The 18,683-nt window shown below is 43.2% G+C and overlaps 1 protein-coding gene across 1 annotated transcript in view; it reads right to left on the bottom strand.

Moving 5' to 3' along the window:
* Positions 1 to 270: 270 nt before the first annotated feature.
* bpnt1 (bisphosphate nucleotidase 1) overlaps positions 271 to 18,683 on the bottom strand; it is a 48,665-nt gene continuing 30,252 nt past the window's right edge. Inside the window, exons 4-8 of the mRNA XM_070889435.1 lie at positions 10,059 to 10,107; positions 9,380 to 9,471; positions 8,184 to 8,381; positions 6,605 to 6,710; positions 271 to 3,251 (exon numbers count right to left, since the gene is read on the bottom strand). Of these exons, the coding sequence (XP_070745536.1) occupies positions 3,103 to 3,251; positions 6,605 to 6,710; positions 8,184 to 8,381; positions 9,380 to 9,471; positions 10,059 to 10,107 (594 nt within the window). The 3' untranslated portion in view covers positions 271 to 3,102. The remainder of the gene's footprint in view (positions 3,252 to 6,604; positions 6,711 to 8,183; positions 8,382 to 9,379; positions 9,472 to 10,058; positions 10,108 to 18,683) is intronic.

Raw genomic sequence — 18,683 nt, 5'->3', positions numbered from 1 at the left:
GGAATATAGTATCTCTATGAACTGAGTCCACAGGAGGTTGTGCCACTGCTGACTGAGCTCTGAGGAACATAGCTGACAGAGTAGACCTGGTGTTCCCAAACCACAGAAACATTCTACGGTCAGATAATGCAAGCAGCAGTTAAGATCTGAATTTGTTGAGGCCAATATTAAGGTCAGACAGCTACAAAGTGCCAAGTAATAAAATGAGGTGCTGTTCCTAAACTTGTGTTGAATGTTACTGGAAGGCCAAGCAGAGAGGCAAGATTCCAAAACATTTTCAGGGATTTTATTTTGCATGGTGGACTAGTCAACAGAAAACACTAAGCACAAGTAGGCTCTTTTGTCCGCAGACAAAGCCAGTTAATTTCCATCAGTCAGATTTTAAACAATATCAAAGGATTCAACTGCAGTTTCTTTTCTTAGAGCTCACAAGCAGTACATTTTCATCTGCACTAGTTTTAATTTAAAAAAAAACTTCAAACATAACACTAAAAATTGCAGAGAGGAAAATGTACCCCCAGTTTCTACTTTAGTTTCAGTACATTGACACAAGGCATCCATTATTGGAGGCGAATTAATATTTGAACTTCTTTAGAACATGGAAGTAGTTAATGAAGATGCAAGAAAAATTGTAAATGAGGATAAACACATCTTTTCAGTTTAATATCTGTTAGCATGAAATTCAGCTATTAAACAAACATATATGGTCCAAATCTGGTCACTCAATTAACAGAATCATATCTGCTTACTGAGATATGATAAGTCCCCGACTGAACATTCACATTGAGAATGTGTGACAATCATTACCCAGTATCGCAGATTGAAAGGAGTCCTGTATTCTTTAAATCCAATTTCTGACTTCAGTTTGAGACATTCAGCAACTTTTATTAGTCATGTTAGTATTTTGCAGTTTGTTAGTAATACAGATGCATTTTTCAAAGTCAAGATTTTTATTTCAAGTGTTAATGAAACCCAAGATTATAATTTTATCCCTTTATCTAAAGGATAAAAACATACCTATACCTTTCTAAAATCATTCATTCAATTACTCATTATGTTCACAGGTCAGCTCTACCATTCATCAGATTTACAGTTTAAGAAAAAAATCAAGCTATTTTGTGGGCTATTACAGTATTGTAAGTGGAGTTATATTTTGTAAGTGCAGACTTTTTTTTAAAAAAACAAAAAGGATGCATGCCATGTTCTGATCTTCATTTTGTGGCAGTGACTGCCCGTGGCAGGATAAATTGTATCTCTTTAAAAATGCACATTGTAAAGTATGTGAAATTTATTCAATTCAGTGATGTAAAATATTGGCCCTGAAATTCCTGCCTCTCCGGATGCGTACAAGCCCGAAGAGGCCCCTCAAGTTCCGGGTTTAAGCACACGAAGTGTATGCGCCTGAACCCGGCACTTGCGATCTGTCAGAAGGGCTTTTGCAGGCGGAGATTTGGGCTACTTGCCCCACTCCTGCCCAGTGAATGTCCTTCAAACTCTTACCTGGTTAAAGCAGGCATAAGCGCAAGAGTTTTAATAGATTAAAAAAAGTAAATGTTACTTATTTATTTTTATATTAAAAACCCTATGAAGGCAAGTTTATTAACACTATTAAAACATTTTTTTTTAATTCAAAAAAATAAATTTTTCTCAAACATTTGGGGCTGAATGTTCTCCTTCTGTCTGCCTCGCTTTTCGCCCTGGAAGGGCGGCAATGGAGGTGGTGAACTAATCTGGGTGGGCGGCCAGCTAGCTTCCAGTGCCCTGCCGGGGTTTTAGGGGTCGGTTTCAGTGGGACATGGAGCATCACCGCCTGGAAATGGGCAAGCTGGTTGCGACACGGGATTGATTTTTGCCTCCGGCCGACCTGTAGCGGCTGCAGAAGTAAGTAATGTCGACCTCAGGTAAGTGCGATTGTTTTTTTTAAATTTATTTTTGCAATTTATGTAGTGGTGGCATGAGGTATTTTTGTGGGAATGGTTTTGGTGGGTTTTCTTTCTCCCCATGCCCTTCTCAGAGCGCTTCAAGGCCAGCTCTTTAGTCAGCCTCGTGCCCTAGGAGAGGTGTGCAACACCTCCCTTAGCACCCCGCCCCACACTTAAAGGCCCAGCTATCCAATTTTGCTGACCGAAGCGTAAACCTTTTCCAGGCGGCAGAAGGACGGTCCCACCACCATTAACGCCCTGAAATATTAAAAGCCGAAAATCCAGCCCTTAATGCAATTTCTATTATTTATTTAATTAATGAGTTTTTAAGTGAAGTGGTTTTTATAAAATTTATGTTTATATTTTCTTTGATTTTAGGGGTATTCTCATTGATATTAATGGGAGCTCCGAGCTTCCATTACTATGAATGAGAATACTATAATTGTGATTGGTGGTCCAGGCCCACGTGATTCCCAGGATGCGCATGCGCTCCTGGAATACGTGGGCCTCCGCGCTGGGCTGCGCATCTAGGCCTCGGAGCCCAAGCGTTCGTTCCTCCGGGACCACCAGGTACTTTCGTAAAAAACATTTTGGTCAGAGGCAACCGCCCGCCCGCCCGCGGGTAGTGTCCAACCGCAATTGTTGGCCCACAATTTAAAGAAATTACATTTTCTTACAAACATTCATTCATTTTTCCATACTAGAAAATGTAAAAATAAGGATTAAGGAGGATCTATTTGTAGTACGCGCTGGGAATCTAATTTTCCACAGTGCAGAAAGGCACAAACGTCAATGTGGATTTAGGTTACATTCAATACAAAGCTACCTGTTAAAATCAAGTGCAAATATATTTGTGTAGAATCATAAAAAAATTTAATATTCTGTTAGTTCAGATAACTCGCAAGAAGACAAATTAATTTGATACAAGCTGCAGGTTAAAAAACTTAGGTAAAATTTCTGGAATAAACATCAGCTCGGATGTCCCGATGTGCATGTGAGATGAGGATCTCTACTGAACTTTGCACTACCACAGAACAGACAGATAGTAGCTCTGCAGATCAATTATTACACAGAGTAAAAAGAGCTGTGCCCACATAATAATTTGATGATTTATTTCAAAAGTATAGAAAACTAACAAAGAACATTATGCTCTCTCGATATTACACCATATTTCAACATTTTAGGGAACTAGGGCCGTTTTAACAGAATCAGGAACACGACTTGCATAATATTCAAAATTTCTCAATGTTGCAAGGACGCCAGCCGAGTTCATATGCTTCACATCTTTATGATACTGGAAGGGATTCCCATGAATGTCTGTCAGTTTACCTAAAAGTAAAAATGTTTACAATAAAAAGTTAGCCAAACAAGACAGCTCTTATTTATCATCTTTGGGTGGTGTATGCTGCGTGTATCTGAACTCAACACTACCTTGTTGATTAAATCTTTATTGGATTCAGATAACACCCAGGTTATGTATGCTGGCCTACATACAGCTCTACTCCTAGTCATTACATTAAATGTTTTGAAAGTGTGGATGGGGCACACCAGCTTTTTTGAAAGCTTTCAAAATAACTTAATGAAGTCCCCAAGAGACCCACCCCTTCAGCAGTTTTTAAACTGAGTTGACACCACACTGAACCTATGCTCCACACATTGGGTCCAAGTTTCCACAGGATAAAAAACGGGCGCCCCTCTTTCGCACCTAAAACGGCGGCAGAAAAAAAAACGCGCTATTCTCGAGCGCTTTGCAGCTCCTTGTCTGTTTGGCGCGGCGCCCAGGGGGTGGAGCCTACACTCGCGCCGATTTTGTAAGTGGGAGGGGACGGGTACTATTTAAATTAGTTTTTTTCCTGCCGGCAACGCTGCGCGTGCGCGTTGGAGCGTTCGCGCATGCTCAGTGTGAAAAAAAACATTGGCACTCGGCCATTTTTGTAGTTCTTTGTAGCTGTTTAATTTTTGAACATTTTTTAATAAAAGAACATTGCCATCAGCACTGAGGCTACCCTTCTCACTGTCTCCTTCCCCTCCCTCCCCTCCACGGCAACAAACCGCTGTCTCCTTCCCCTCCCTCCCCTCCACGGCAACAAACCGCTGTCTCCTTCCCCTCCCTCCCCTCCACAACAACAAACGGCTGTCTCCTTCCCCTCCACAACAACAACCCGCTGTCTCCTCCCCCTCCATGGCGGCAAACGGCGGTTTCGTTCCCCTCCCTCCCCTCCGCGGCAACAAACCGCTTTCTCCTCCTCTCCCCCCCCCCCTTCCCGCTCAGCGGCAACGAACGGCTGCAGAATTCTCCCTGGCTGAAGCACTTTCACACAGGTAGGAAGATGGTTTATTTAATCTTTTCTTTGCTTATAAATTTTTATTCAGGTTGGATTTATTTGTATAATATTTGTATAAGTATAAATAAGGATTTATTATAGAATTTAATGACTTCCCTTCCCCCCCCCCCCCCCACCTCGTTCTGGACGCCTAATTTGTAACCTGCGCCTGATTTTTTAATGTGTAGAACAGGTTTTTTCAGTTCTACAAAAATCTTCACTTGCTCCATTCTACTTTAGTTTGGAGTACGTTTTCACTGTGGAAACTTTCAAATCAGGCGTCAGTGGCCGGACACGCCCCCTTTTGAAGAAAAAATTCTGTTCCAAAGTAGAACTGTTCTACCTGACGAGAACTGCAGAAAAAAAAATGTGGAGAATTGCGATTTCTAAGATAGTCCGTTCTCCACCAGTTGCTCCTAAAAATCAGGCGCAAATCATGTGGAAACTTGGGCCCATTATCACACACAAAGTGGTGCAAGACTTCTCCATGGAATCTCATAATGCCTCCCTCCAGAATCATGCCATGAGTGACCTCTGGAGTTATAACGTCAGTTATGTCAGTAAATAGTGGAACCCATTCTACAACAAAAGTACAACTGCACCTCAGTAACTAGATTCATTTCAGCTTTCTAAATATAAAAGTCACCGAATCTGCAAATTCAAAAGATCAAAACGGAACTATAAATAATGTTACAGCACTTTTCTTCTAACTGCCTATTACAGGGCAGTTGATTCATCCTGCTCAATGTTGTTGTTTCACATCATGGGAAAAACTTATAATGGAATGTTTAGTTTGGCTATCCAGTCAATGGCCTCCCGAGTGGAGAAATGAGGTGCCTCCTGCAACAGATCTTAGTAGGTAGGTTGATGTGAAATGTTCCATGGTCTGGAACTCATGGCCACAGTTGCACTTCGGGTCATCCCTCATCTTCCACTTGTGGAACAGGTCGCAGCATCGCCCATGTCCTGTGCGGATTCGGTTGAACACTGTCCACTGTCTTCGAGGGAGGTCGAAGCCAGAAACCTCTGTTGTTGGGTCAGTGATGAGGTGTTGGTCCTTTATGTTGCATGCATCCTACAATTCCGTCCATATGGACAGTGGGTCGCTATCAGCTGCATGAATACTGGCTGCTATTTCCCAGAATGGCCAGCGCGATTTTAAGTGCTTTCGTGGTGGGTTTTTCAAGTCTTCATGAATGGGAAGGTCGATGTTGCTCATGATTTTTTTCCATTTCACGGAGCACGGTGGCATTGTGGCAAATGGCAGACGTGGCAATGTGCCACAGCACTGGGAGCCACTCAGTTGGAGTGGGCTTGAGCGTCCCCGACGTTTCTGCTCAATAAACCAAGGTTTGTTGAGACAGTTGCCTCTGGACCTTGGAAGGGCTATTTTTAGTTTTATTAAAGTAACGGTGGTTAAACTGTAATCAACTACACCCAGAACATTCCAACTCTTTATACACACATAATATAGGATGACACATTGGAGAGCAAATAGATCAAATAAATTAAAAGCAAGTTTTCAGAGTGACACTTTCCCCATTCAAAGTTAAAAATGCACCTTTTCTTTTTCAGATATTCATATGTAGATCTCAATTTTTTGATAAATTTTATATGAAAATCTGTGATCTTAAATGAACAAAAGTTCACTAATTTTATTAGTATGGAAGAATAATTTAATCAAAAGAACAATGAAAAGCACAAGATTGAGGTCATTAAGCAACATAAAAATCAGCTACTGTGGAACATAAAATTGCATGAGCAAAGCTCGAGACCCCCCCAAAAGAACGAATGAGTAATACATATGTAGTTTGTGGAATACACACCCTTTCCCTATAAGGACAGAGCCCGCTTATCCAAACCCACAACATTTCGGCACAGGTTTGCAACAGACAAGGGGTAAGAATAACCCAAAATGTGTTTAACCAACCAACCATCCAGTTTAAGCGATAGAATAATCTCACCATTGTTTGCCAGCAAGGGAACCATCTTAATCAATAGAGCACAGGTTTGTAGGGTTATCTGCAGCAGAATGGAATGAATCTGAACGCCCAGTCAGTCTAATCCAAATTCCATTAGTGAGCCAGTCTGGCTGGTCAATCAACAATACTGTCCTGAAGTTGGGTGGACTTACCTAACTCAGTAAGTACAAAACTAGCATTTAATCTCATCAAGTGGTTCTCGGAAGTGATGTTGGCTCCAAGATGATACCCTGTAACAAGAGCTTGGAGCTAAATTCAGTAATCAAATGACTGAGCTGGGCAGATCCACAGTACAGATTAGATTTCCTTCCATCATGAGTATATAGATTTTATTTTGGAGGCTGATTCAGGTATAGCAATATATCAAACTACCTACCTGAAACAGCATGAAGGATAGCCTCAGGAGCACAAGTGTCCCATTTCTTACAGCCTGGACTAGCAAATATATAAGCCGTAGCCTTCCCCTCAATAAGTTGTAGGACCTGTAAGAAAGAAGATACAATTAGAGTAAACTTACTTTGGAAAGGACACAATGAAGAAACTGGATGGCCTGAGAAATTTGATTATTGTTCTTTTGACCTCTGGAAACAATTTAGGCTCATCCCAGACTGCTAACACTTCCATCCTCACCGCAGAGTGAAATGCTTAAAAATAAGTGTGACATAACAAACATGATTTTGTAGTCTCAATATATCATGCATAGAATAGGGATGTCTAAACTATTACTACAAGAACTTGCATTTATGTAGCACCTTTAACATAGAAAAATGTTTCAAAGTGCTTCAGAGGCATAATGAAAATAAGGATGCCGAGCCAAAGGAGGATATTAGAAGGGCTGAGCAAAGATATGAATTTTAAGGAGGACCTTAAAAAAGGAGAGAAAGGTGAAGAGGCAGAGATATTTATAAAAGGAATTCCAGAGCATGCCATCAATAGAGGGACAATAGGGGCTTGTGCATGAGACTGAAGTCAGTAAACGGCAAGTTCAGGGAGGTGTTGTAGCATTGGAGATAAGTAGATGAGTGAGAACAATGTGACAGGCAAGCAGGACTTCATGCAGGATAGGAAACAGGCAGCAACGCTTTGGATAAGCTGAATTTTACGGATGGCAGAGAATGCATAGTCGACTAGGGGAGCAGAGGAATAGTCAAGTATGGAGGTGACAAAGGCATGGATGAAGATTTCAGTAGCAGAGGCTGGCAATATTAGAGGTGGAGGTAGGTATTCTTTGTGATGGAGAGGATATGGAGTCAGAAACTAAGCTTGGGATCGCCTAGGACTGTTAGTAGATATCAGTGACAGAAATTCCATTAATCCTTCTCTGATTTCCTTTTACATAGTATCATAGAATGATACAGTATAGCACAGGAAGCCATTCAGCCCATTGTGCCTGTGCCAGCTCTTTGAAAGATCTGCACAATTCACCCCATTCCCTTACCCGTTCCCCATCGCCCTGCAAAATGTTCCCCTTCAAGTACTTATCATATTCCCTTTTGAAAGTTATTACTGAATCTGCTTCGACCACCTTTTCAGGCAGTGCAACCCAGATCATAACAACTCATTGCATTAACTCATCTCATCTCTGCTTCTTTTGCTAATCATTTTTAAAATCAGTGTCCTGTGGTTACCGACCCTTCAACCACTGGAACAGTTTCTCCTTATTTACTCTATCAAAACCCTTCGTGATTTGGAACACTTCTATTAAATCTCCACTTAACCTTCTCTGTTCCAAGGAGAACAACCCCAGCTGCTCTAGCCTCTCTACATAACTGAAGTCCCATTCTAGTAAATCTCCTCTGCAACCTCTCCAAGGCTGTGACATCTTAAAGTGTGGTGCCCAGAAGAGAATTTTAGAACTCTGGAAAGAAAAAGTTTAAAATAGTTTTGGAAACAAATACAATTCAAAAAACACACCCTCCAAGGCTATTCAAGTGCGGTGTTGCTTCAGCATGTACCTTGTTGCCTGCTCCTCCAACTCTTATTACATCATCAGCATTCATCACATTGATGCAGTCATTTGCCAGCTTGTTGCCATGGGAGCGGGTTGTAGTGATGATATGTTTCCCTTCCGGCGGTTCCTTCAGCTGAATTCCAAAGGTGCCAAGATTCAGAACCCCCCAAATGGTCCGACCAAGTACAGCACCTGCCCCAGCCTGAAAGAAAATAAATATATATATTTTTTTTTTAAAGTGAGATATTATATACAAAATCAGTACATTTTTCTGGCATATAAACTTGCATTCTGAAATTCATCTTAACCCATTTCACTCGCAACATACTACAACTATTAGGAGATAAATAACTCAGTTATTTGCTTTGAGTTTTTTTTAAAAAGCCAGAATGTTCTGAAAAGGAAGCTCAGGTAGATAGCAATTGGTTCAAAAGGTGCGCCATAAAAGCTTTATTAGTTCAGGCTTGAAGACACCAAAGTGAGCGCCACTAGTGTGTTTTGTGCAAGTATCATTTTTAAGGCTGCAGCAATGTCAAAGGTTTTAATACCTTTTTTGGTGATGTTTTACCACTTCGTACCATCAACATCTGCAAAAATTGATCCTGGGCTCCCAACAATCGATAAAAGATGCTTCAAAGCAAACTCGGACCATTTGTCCTCAATTTCCCTCGACTCAGCAGTACAACTGAGATTAGGAACTTTGAATATTTTGTGTTTTTAGCATGCTATTTGGAAAAGGAACCCAGGGAGTGGAGCAGAAAGAATTGCATGCCAAGGCCAAACAAATTCTAAATGAATAGCAAAATCAAATGCAAAAATACTAAGGATGCTGGAAATCTGCCATCAAAATAGAAAATGCTGGAAACACTCAGCAGGTCAGTCAACATCTGTGGTGAGAGAAAGAGTTCATGTTTCAGGTCAATGACCTTTCAAAGTGAGTTGGTTATCAAATTCCTCAGCAACTTAAGCATTTTATGAAGAGCTGTGTTGGAGTGAAAAGCAGGGGTAAAATCTGGTGGGAGATTAATTAATGGATGCTGGTGCCAAAAATCACCCGAGTGTAATAGGAAAGGAAAGAGTACTAAAGGCATTCAATAGAATACAATCACATTACTCAATACTTGAGATGAACAGTTTACAGGATAAGGGCTTTGAATGATTGGATTAAAAAAATATTGGTTAACATTTTTAAAATCATACCTGATAGTTGTAATATGGCTGATTGATTACACCGGCTATTGCTTTGCCACCATAAGCAATTCCAATAAGCACAGTCACATGATCCAAGAGACCTGTAGATTAAAACATTAGAATCACCTGAAGCGTAAAGTCAGACCCTAACCTGGTTGCCTGATGGAAGGTAGAAACACCTGGTCATGTTAGCCAAGAGTTCAAAATCACCTTCACCGTGGCACAAAAAACAGTTGGGCTGTTTTTTTAAATATATATAAAAAGTCACCACGTTGGTAATATCGCGGGAAAAAAATCCCCAAAAGTGGTTTAGCATATCTTATTTATAAAGAAAAGCAGATTTGAACTATTTTGTGAGATGCAAGAAAGAGAAATGCCCTGCTGGATAAGATTTTCAACTTCCTTCTCTACCATCTACCTGAAAATCACAAAACATTTAGTAATTGTGTTCAACGATATAGGAGGTACAAGCCACATTTTTGTGCTTTATGGCACATAATGTCAAAAATTTCCCTCAGGTAAATTACAGCTTGGACGAAATACCCAAGAGTTTATTAATTTCTAGAGTGGATTAGAGTCTATTAACTTCTCAAAATGCTACAATTCTCTTTCTATTTGGTAAAGTCTACACTCAAAAAATAAATATGAATCCTGCAGCCTCAAATGACTAAATTAAGCACAAGCTTACCTTCTGTGTATTCCTTTGTGCCATCAAGAGGATCGACCCAAACCACGATCTGGGGACATTTATTAGATTATATATCATTCTGCTAGATACAATCTAAAAATGTTCCTACCATTTCGAATTTCTTTCTGTATTTTATATGTTCACAATGACCCCGATTTTTATTCAAAGGCGGGACTGAAGCGTGTTCAATTCGCACTGTAGCTACTTTCTGTAAACGCATGACCTACCTCCTTTTCACCTTATGCATTACATGCAGAAGGACACATCTTCACTAGCCACTCATAGTGCTGTCCCACCCCTTCTGCAGAAGAGAGCACAGAATTCCAGGCAGAAGGCAGGACCCACAGATCTCCCTGGCGGAGGAGGAAGCCCTAAAAGTTATAGGGACTAGTAGCACCGTCAGCATTGGTGATAGAAACATAGAAACATAGAAAATAGGTGCAGGAGCAGGCCATTCAGCCCTTCTAGCCTGCACCGCCATTCAATGAGTTCATGGCTGAACATGAAACTTCAGTACCCCCTTCCTGCTTTCTCGCCATAACCCTTGATCCCCCGAGTAGTAAGGACTTCATCTAACTCCCTTTTGAATATATTTAGTGAATTGGCCTCAACTACTTTCTGTGGTAGAGAATTCCACAGGTTCACCACTCCCTGGGTGAAGAAGTTTCTCCTCATCTCGGTCCTAAATGGCTTACCCCTTATCCTCAGACTGTGACCCCTGGTTGTGGACTTCCCCAACATTGGGAACATTCTTGCTGCATCTAACCTGTCTAAACCCGTCAGAATTGTAAACGTTTCTATGAGGTCCCCTCTCATTCTTCTGAACTCCAGTGAATACAAGCCCAGTTGATCCAGTCTTTCTTGATAGGTCAGTCCCGCCATCCCGGGAATCAGTCTGGTGAATCTTCGCTGCACTCCCTCAATAGCAAGAATGTCCTTCCTCAAGTTAGGAGACCAAAACTGTACACAATACTCCAGGTGTGGCCTCACCAAGGCCCTGTACAACTGTAGCAACACCTCCTTGCCCCTGTATTCAAATCCCCTCGCTATGAAGGCCAACATGCCATTTGCTTTCTTAACCGCCTGCTGTACCTGCATGCTAACCTTCAATGACTGATGTACCATGACACCCAGGTCTCGTTGCACCTTCCCTTTTCCTAATCTGTCACCATTCAGATAATAGTTTGTCTCTCTGTTTTTCCCACCAAAGTGGATAACCTCACATTTATCCACATTATACTTCATCTGCCATGCATTTGCCCACTCACCTAACCTATCCAAGTCACTCTGCAGCCTAATAGCATCCTCCTCGCAGCTCACACTGCCACCCAACTTAGTGTCATCCGCAAATTTGGAGATACTGCATTTAATCCCCTCGTCTAAATCATTAATGTACAATGTAAACAGCTGGGGCCCCAGCACAGAACCATGCGGCACCCCACTATTCACTGCCTGCCATTCTGAAAAGTACCCGTTTACTCCTACTCTTTGCTTCCTGTCTGACAACCAATTCTCAATCGAAGTCAGCACACTACCCCCAATCCCATGTGCTTTAACTTTGCACGTTAATCTCTTGTGTGGGACCTTGTCGAAAGCCTTCTGAAAGTCCAAATATACCACATCAACTGGTTTTCCTTTGTCCACTTTACTGGAAACATCCTCAAAAAATTCCAGAAGATTTGTCAAGCATGATTTCCCTTTCACAAATCCATGCTGACTTGGACCTATCATGTCACCATTTTCCAGATGCACTGTTATGACATCCTTAATAATTGATTCCATCATTTTACCCACTACTGAGGTCAGACTGACCGGTCTAGAATTCCCTGTTTTCTCTCTCCCTCCTTTTTTAAAAAGTGGGGTTACATTGGCTACCCTCCACTCCATAGGAACTGATCCAGAGTCAATGGAATGTTGGAAAATGACTGTCAATGCATCCGCTATTTCCAAGGCCACCTCCTTAAGTACTCTGGGATGCAGTCCATCAGGCCCTGGGGGATTTATCGGCCTTCAATCCCATCAATTTCCCCAACACAATTTCCCGACTAATAAAGATTTCCCTCAGTTCCCCCTCCTTACTAGACCCTCTGACCCCTTTTATATCTGGAAGGTTGTTTGTATCCTCCTTAGTGAATACCGAACCAAAGTACTTGTTCAATTGGTCTGCCATTTCTTTGTTCCCCATTATGACTTCCCCTGATTCTGACTGCAGGGGACCTACGTTTGTCTTTACTAACCTTTTTCTCTTTACATACCTATAGAAACTTTTGCAATCCGCCTTAATGTTCCCTGCAAGCTTCTTCGCGTACTCCATTTTCCCTGCCCTAATCAAACCCTTTGTCCTCCTCTGCTGAGTTCTAAATTTCTCCCAGTCCCCAGGTTCGCTGCTATTTCTGGCCAATTTGTATGCCACTTCCTTGGCTTTAATACTATCCCTGATTTCCCTAGATAGCCACGGTTGAGCCACCTTCCCTTTTTCATTTTTACGCCAGACAGGAATGTACAATTGTTGTAATTCATCCATGAGGTCTCTAAATGTCTGCCATTGCCCATCCACAGTCAACCCCCTAAGTATCATTCGCCAATCTATCCTAGCCAATTCACGCCTCATACCTTTAAAGTTACCCTTCTTTAAGTTCTGGACCATGGTCTCTGAATTTACTGTTTCATTCTCCATCCTAATGCAGAATATTATGGTCACTCTTCCCCAAGGGGCCTCGCACAATGAGATTGCTAATTAATCCTCTCTCATTACACAACACCCAGTCTAAGATGGCCTCCCCCCTAGTTGGTTCCTCAACATATTGGTCTAGAAAACCATCCCTTATGCACTCCAGGAAATCCTCCTCCACCGTATTGCTTCCAGTTTGGCTAGCCCAATCTATGTGCATATTAAAGTCACCCATTATAACTGCTACACCTTTATTGCATGCACCCCTAATTTCCTGTTTGATGCCCTCCCCAACATCCCTATTACTGTTTGGAGGTCTGTACACAACTCCTACTAACGTTTTTTGCCCTTTGGTGTTCTGCAGCTCTACCCATATAGATTTCACATCATCCAAGCTAATGTCTTTCCTAACTATTGCATTAATCTCCTCTTTAACCAACAATGCTACCCCACCTCCTTTTCCTTTTATTCTATCCTTCCTGAATGTTGAATACTCCTGAATGTTGAGTTCCCAGCCCTGATCATCCTGGAGCCACGTCTCCGTAATCCCAATCACATCATATTTATTAACATCTATTTGCACAATTAATTCATCCACCTTATTGCGGATACTCCTTGCATTAAGACACAAAGCCTTCAGGCTTGTTTTTTTAACACCCTTTGTCCTTTTAGAATTTTGCTGTACAGTGGCCCTTTTTGTTCTTTGCCTTGGGTTTCTCCGCCCTTCACTTTTCCTCATCTCCTTTCTGTCTTTTGCTTTTGCCTCCTTTTTGTTTCCCTCTGTCTCCCTGCATTGGTTCCCATCCCCCTGCCATATTAGTTTAAATCCTCCCCAACAGCACTAGCAAACACTCCCCCTAGGACATTGGTTCCGGTCCTGCCCAGGTGCAGACCGTCTGGTTTGTACTGGTCCCACCTCCCCCAGAACCGGTCCCAATGCCCCAGGAATTTGAATCCCTCCCTGCTGCACCACTGCTCAAGCCACGTATTCATCTGCGCTATCCTGCGATTCCTACTCTGACTATCACGTGGCACTGGTAGCAATCCCGAGATTACTACTTTTGAGGTCCTACTTTTTAATTTAGCTCCTAGCTCCTTAAATTCGTTTCGTAGGACCTCATCCCTTTTTTTTAACCTATGTCGTTGGTACCAATGTGCACCACGACAACTGGCTGTTCTCCCTCCCATTTCAGAATGTCCTGCACCCGCTCCGAGACATCCTTGACCCATGCACCAGGGAGGCAACATACCATCCTGGAGTCTCGGTCGCGGCCGCAGAAACGCCTATCTATTCCCCTCACCATTGAATCCCCTATCACTATTGCTGTCCCACTCTTTTTCTTGCCCTCCTGTGCAGCAGAGCCAGCCACGGTGCCATGAACTTGGCTGCTGCTGCCCTCCCCTGATGAGTCATCCCCCTCAACAGTACTCAAAACAGTGTATCTGTTTTGCAGGGGGATGACCACAGGGGACCCCTGCACTACCTTCCTTGCACTACTCCTCCTGCTGGTCTTCCATTCCCTAGCTGGCTGTGGGCCCTTTCCCTGCGGTAAGACCAACTCACTACACGTGATACTCACGTCATTCTCAGCATCGTGGATGCTCCAGAGCGAATCCACCCTCAGCTCCAACTCCGCAACGCGGACAGTCAGGAGCTGGAGGTGGACACACTTCCCGCACACGTAGTCGTCAGGGACACCGGAAGTGTCCCCGAGTTCCCACATGGTACAGGAGGAGTATAACACCCTACCGAGCTCTCCTGCCATGACTTAACACTTAGATACACTTAAATGGCGCAGTTGGCTGGTCCGCAGAGTGTCTGATTTCATAGAAACATAGAAAATAGGTACAGGAGTAGGCCATTCGGCCCTTTGAGCCTGCACCGCCATTCAATATCATGGCTGATCATTCACCTCAGTACCCCTTTCCTGATTTCTCTCCATACCCCTTGATCCCTTTAGCCGTAAGGGCCATATCTAACTCCCTCTGGAATATATCCAATGAAGTGGCATCAACAACTTTGTGGTAGAGAATTCCACAGGTTCACAATTCTGAGTGAAGAAGTTTCTCCTCATCTCAGTCCTAAATGGCCTACCCCTTATCCTAAGACTGTGTCCCCTGGTTCTGTACTTACCCAACATCGGGAACATTCTTCCCGCATCTAACCTGTCCCGTCCAGTCAGAATTTTATATGTTTCTATGAGATCCCCTCTCATCCTTCTAAACTCCAGGTATAAAGGCCCAGATGATCCAGTCTCTCCTCATATGTCAGTCCAGCCATTCCTGGAATCAGTCTGGTGAACCTTCGCTGCACTCCCTCAATAGCAAGAATGTCCATCCTCAGATTAGGAGACCAAAACAGAACACAATATTCCAGGTGAGGCTTCACCAAGGCCCTGTACAACTACAGTAAGACCTCCCTGCTCCTATACTCAAATCCCCTAGCTATGAAGGCCAACATGCCATTTGCCTTCTTCACCGCCTGCTGTATCTGCATGTCAACTTTCAATGACTGATGAACCATGACACCCAGGTCTCATTGGACCTCCCCTTTTCCTAATCTGCCACCATTCAGATAATATTCTGTCTTCGTGCTTCTGCCACCAAAATGGACAACCTCACATTTATCCACATTATACTGCATCTGCCATGCATTTGCCTACTCACCTAACCTGTCCAAATCACCCTGCAGCCTCTTAGCATCCTCCTCACAGCTCACACCTCCACCCAATTTAGTGTCATCTGCAAACTTGGAGATATTACACTCAATTCCTTCATCCAAATCATTAATGTATATTGTAAAGAGCTGGGGTCCCAGCACGGAGCCCTGCGGCACTCCACGAGTCACTGCCTCCCATTCCGAAAAGGACCTGTTTATCCCAACTCTCTGCTTCCTGTCTGCCAACCAATTCTCTATCCACGCCAGTACATTACCCCCAGTACCATGTGCTTTAATTTTGCACAACAGCTCTTGTGTAGGACCTTGTCAAAAGCTTTTTGAAAGTCCAAATACACCACATCCACTGGTTCTCCCTTGTCCACTCTACGAGTTACATCCTCAAAAAATTGCAGAAGATTTGTCAAGCATGATTTCCCTTTCATAAATCCATGCTGACTTGGACCGATCCTGTCACTGCTTTCCAAATGCGCTGCTATTTCATCCTTAATAATTGATTCCAACATTTTCCCCACTACTAATGTCAGGCTAACTCGTCTATAATTACCCGTTTTCTCTCGCCCTCCTTTTTTAAAAAAGTGGTGTTTCATTAGCTACCCTCCAGTCCATAGGAACTGATCCAGAGTCGATAGACTGTTGGAAAATGATCACCAATGCATCCACTATTTCTAGGGCCACTTCCTTAACTACTCTGGGATGCAGACAATCAGGCCCCGGGGATTTATCAGCCTTCAATCCGGTCAATTTCCCGCCTAATAAGGATATCCTTCAGTTCCTCCTCCTCACTAGACCTTCGGTCCCCTAGTACCTCCGGAAGGTTATTTGTGTCTTCCTTCGTGAAGACAGAACCAAAGTATTTGTTCAGTTGGTCTGCCATTCCTTTGTTCCCCATTATAAATTCACCCGAGTCCAACTGCAAGGGACTTACATTTGTCTTCACTAATCTTTTTCTCTTCACATATCTATAGAAGCTTTTGCAGTCAGTTTTTATGTTCCTGGCAAGCTTCCTCTTGTACTCTATTTTCCCCCTCCTAATTAAACCCTTAATGTTCCTCTGCTAAATTCCAAATTTCTCCCAGTCCTCAGGTTTGCGGCTTTTTCTGGCCAATTTATATGCCTCTTCCTCAGATCTAACACTATCCTTAATTTCCCTTGTTAGCCACGGTTGAGCCACCTTCCCGGTTTTATTTTTACTCCAGACAGAGATGTACACTTGTTGAAGTTCATCCATGTGATCTTTAAATGTTTGCCATTGCCTATCCCCCGTCAACCCTTTAAGTATCATTTGCCAGTCTATTCTAGCCAATTCACGCCTCATGCCGTCGAAGTTAGCTTTCCTTAAGTTCAGGACCCTAGTTTCCGAATTAACTGTGTCATTCCCCATCTTAAAGAATTCTACCATATTATGGTCACTCTTCCCCAAGGGGCCTCGCACAACAAGATTTCTAATTAGTCCCTTCTCATTCCACATCACCCAGTCTAGGATGGCCAGCTCTCTAGTTGGTTCCTCAACATATTGGTCAAGAAAACCGTCCCTAATCCACTCCAGGAAATCCTCCTCCACCACATTGCTACCAGTTTGGTTAGCCCAATCTATGTAAATTAAAGTCACCCATGATAACTGCTGTACCTTTATTGCACACATCCCTTATTTCTTGTTTGATGCGGTCCCCAACCTCACTACTATTGCTTGGTGGTCTGTACACAACTCCCGCCAGCGTTTTCTGCCCTTTGGTATTCCGTAGCTCCACCCATATCGATTCCACATCATCCAAGCCAATGTTCTTCCTTAATATTGCATTAATTTCCTCTTTAAATCAGCAACGCCACCCCACCTCCTTTTCCTTTCTGTCTATTCTTCCTAAATGTTGAATACCCCTGTATGTTGAGTTCCCAGCCTTGGTCACCCTGGAGTCATGTCTCTGTGATGCCAATTACATCATATCCATTAACTGCCATCTGCGCAGTTAATTTGTCCATCTTATTCCGAATACTCCTCGCATTGAGGCAGAGCCTTGAGGCTTGTCTTTTTAACACACTTTGCCCTTTAGAATTTGCCTGCAATGTGGTCCTTTTTGTTTTTTGCCTTGGATTTCTCTGCCCTCCACTTTTACTATTCTCCTTTCTATCTTTTGCCTCTGTCTCCCTTTTATTTCCCTCTGCCTCCCTGCATAGGTTCCTATCCTTCTGCCATATTAGTTTAACTCCTCCCCAACAGCACTAGCAAATACTCCGCCTAGGACATTGGTTCTGGTCCTGCCCAGGTGGAGACTGTCCGGTTTGTACTGGTCCCACATCCCCCAGAACCAGTTCAAATGCCCCAGGAATTTGAATCCCTCCCTTCTGCACCACTCCTCAAGCCACATATTCATCTGAGCTGTCCTGCGATTCCTACTCTGACTAGCACGTGGCACTGGTATCAATCCTGAGATTACTACTTTTTAAATTTAGCTCCTAGCTCACTAAATTCGTCTCGTAGGATCTCATCCCATTTTTTTACCTACATGCACCACGACAACTTGCTGTTCACCCTCCCTTTTCAGAATGTCCTGCACCTGCTCCGAGACATCCTTGACCCTTGCACCAGGGAGGCAACATACCATCCTGGAGTCTCGGTTGTGGCCGCAGAAACGCCTATCTATTCCCCTTACAATTGAATCCCCTATCACTATAGCTCTCCCACTCTTTTCCCTGCCCTCCTGTGCAGCAGAGCCACCCACGGTGCAATGAACTTGGCTGCTGCTGCTCTCCCCTGATGAGTCATCCCTCTCAACAGTACCCAAAGCGGTGTATCTGTTTTGCAGGGGGATGACCGCAGGGGACCCCTGCTCTACCTTTCTTGCACCGCTCTTCCTGTTGGTCTTCCATTCCCCATCTGGCTATGGACCCTTTACCTGCGGTAAGACCAACTCGCTAAACGTGCTATTCACGTCATTCTCAGCATCGTGGATGCTCCAGAGTCAATCCACCCGGAACTCCAGTGCCGCAATGCGGTCTGTCAGGATCTGCAGGCGAATACACTTCCCGCACACGTAGTCGTCGGGGACACTGGAAGCATCCCCGAGTTCCCACATAGTACAGTAGGAGCATAACATGTGTCCGAGCTCTCCTGCCATGACTTAATACTTGGATTAACTTAATTAGGCAACAACAATGTTAAAAAGTTACTTACTGATTAAAAATAAGAAAGAGAGAAAAACTACTTACCAATCACCAGCCAATCACTTACCCCCTTGGCTGTGACGTCACCTTTCGATTTCTTTCTACTACTTTTTTA

The sequence above is a fragment of the Pristiophorus japonicus genome, chromosome 9 (assembly GCF_044704955.1).
Source record: "Pristiophorus japonicus isolate sPriJap1 chromosome 9, sPriJap1.hap1, whole genome shotgun sequence".
In the NCBI taxonomy this organism is placed as follows: Eukaryota; Metazoa; Chordata; class Chondrichthyes; family Pristiophoridae; genus Pristiophorus; species Pristiophorus japonicus.
This window is presented reverse-complemented; position numbering and strand designations above follow the sequence as displayed.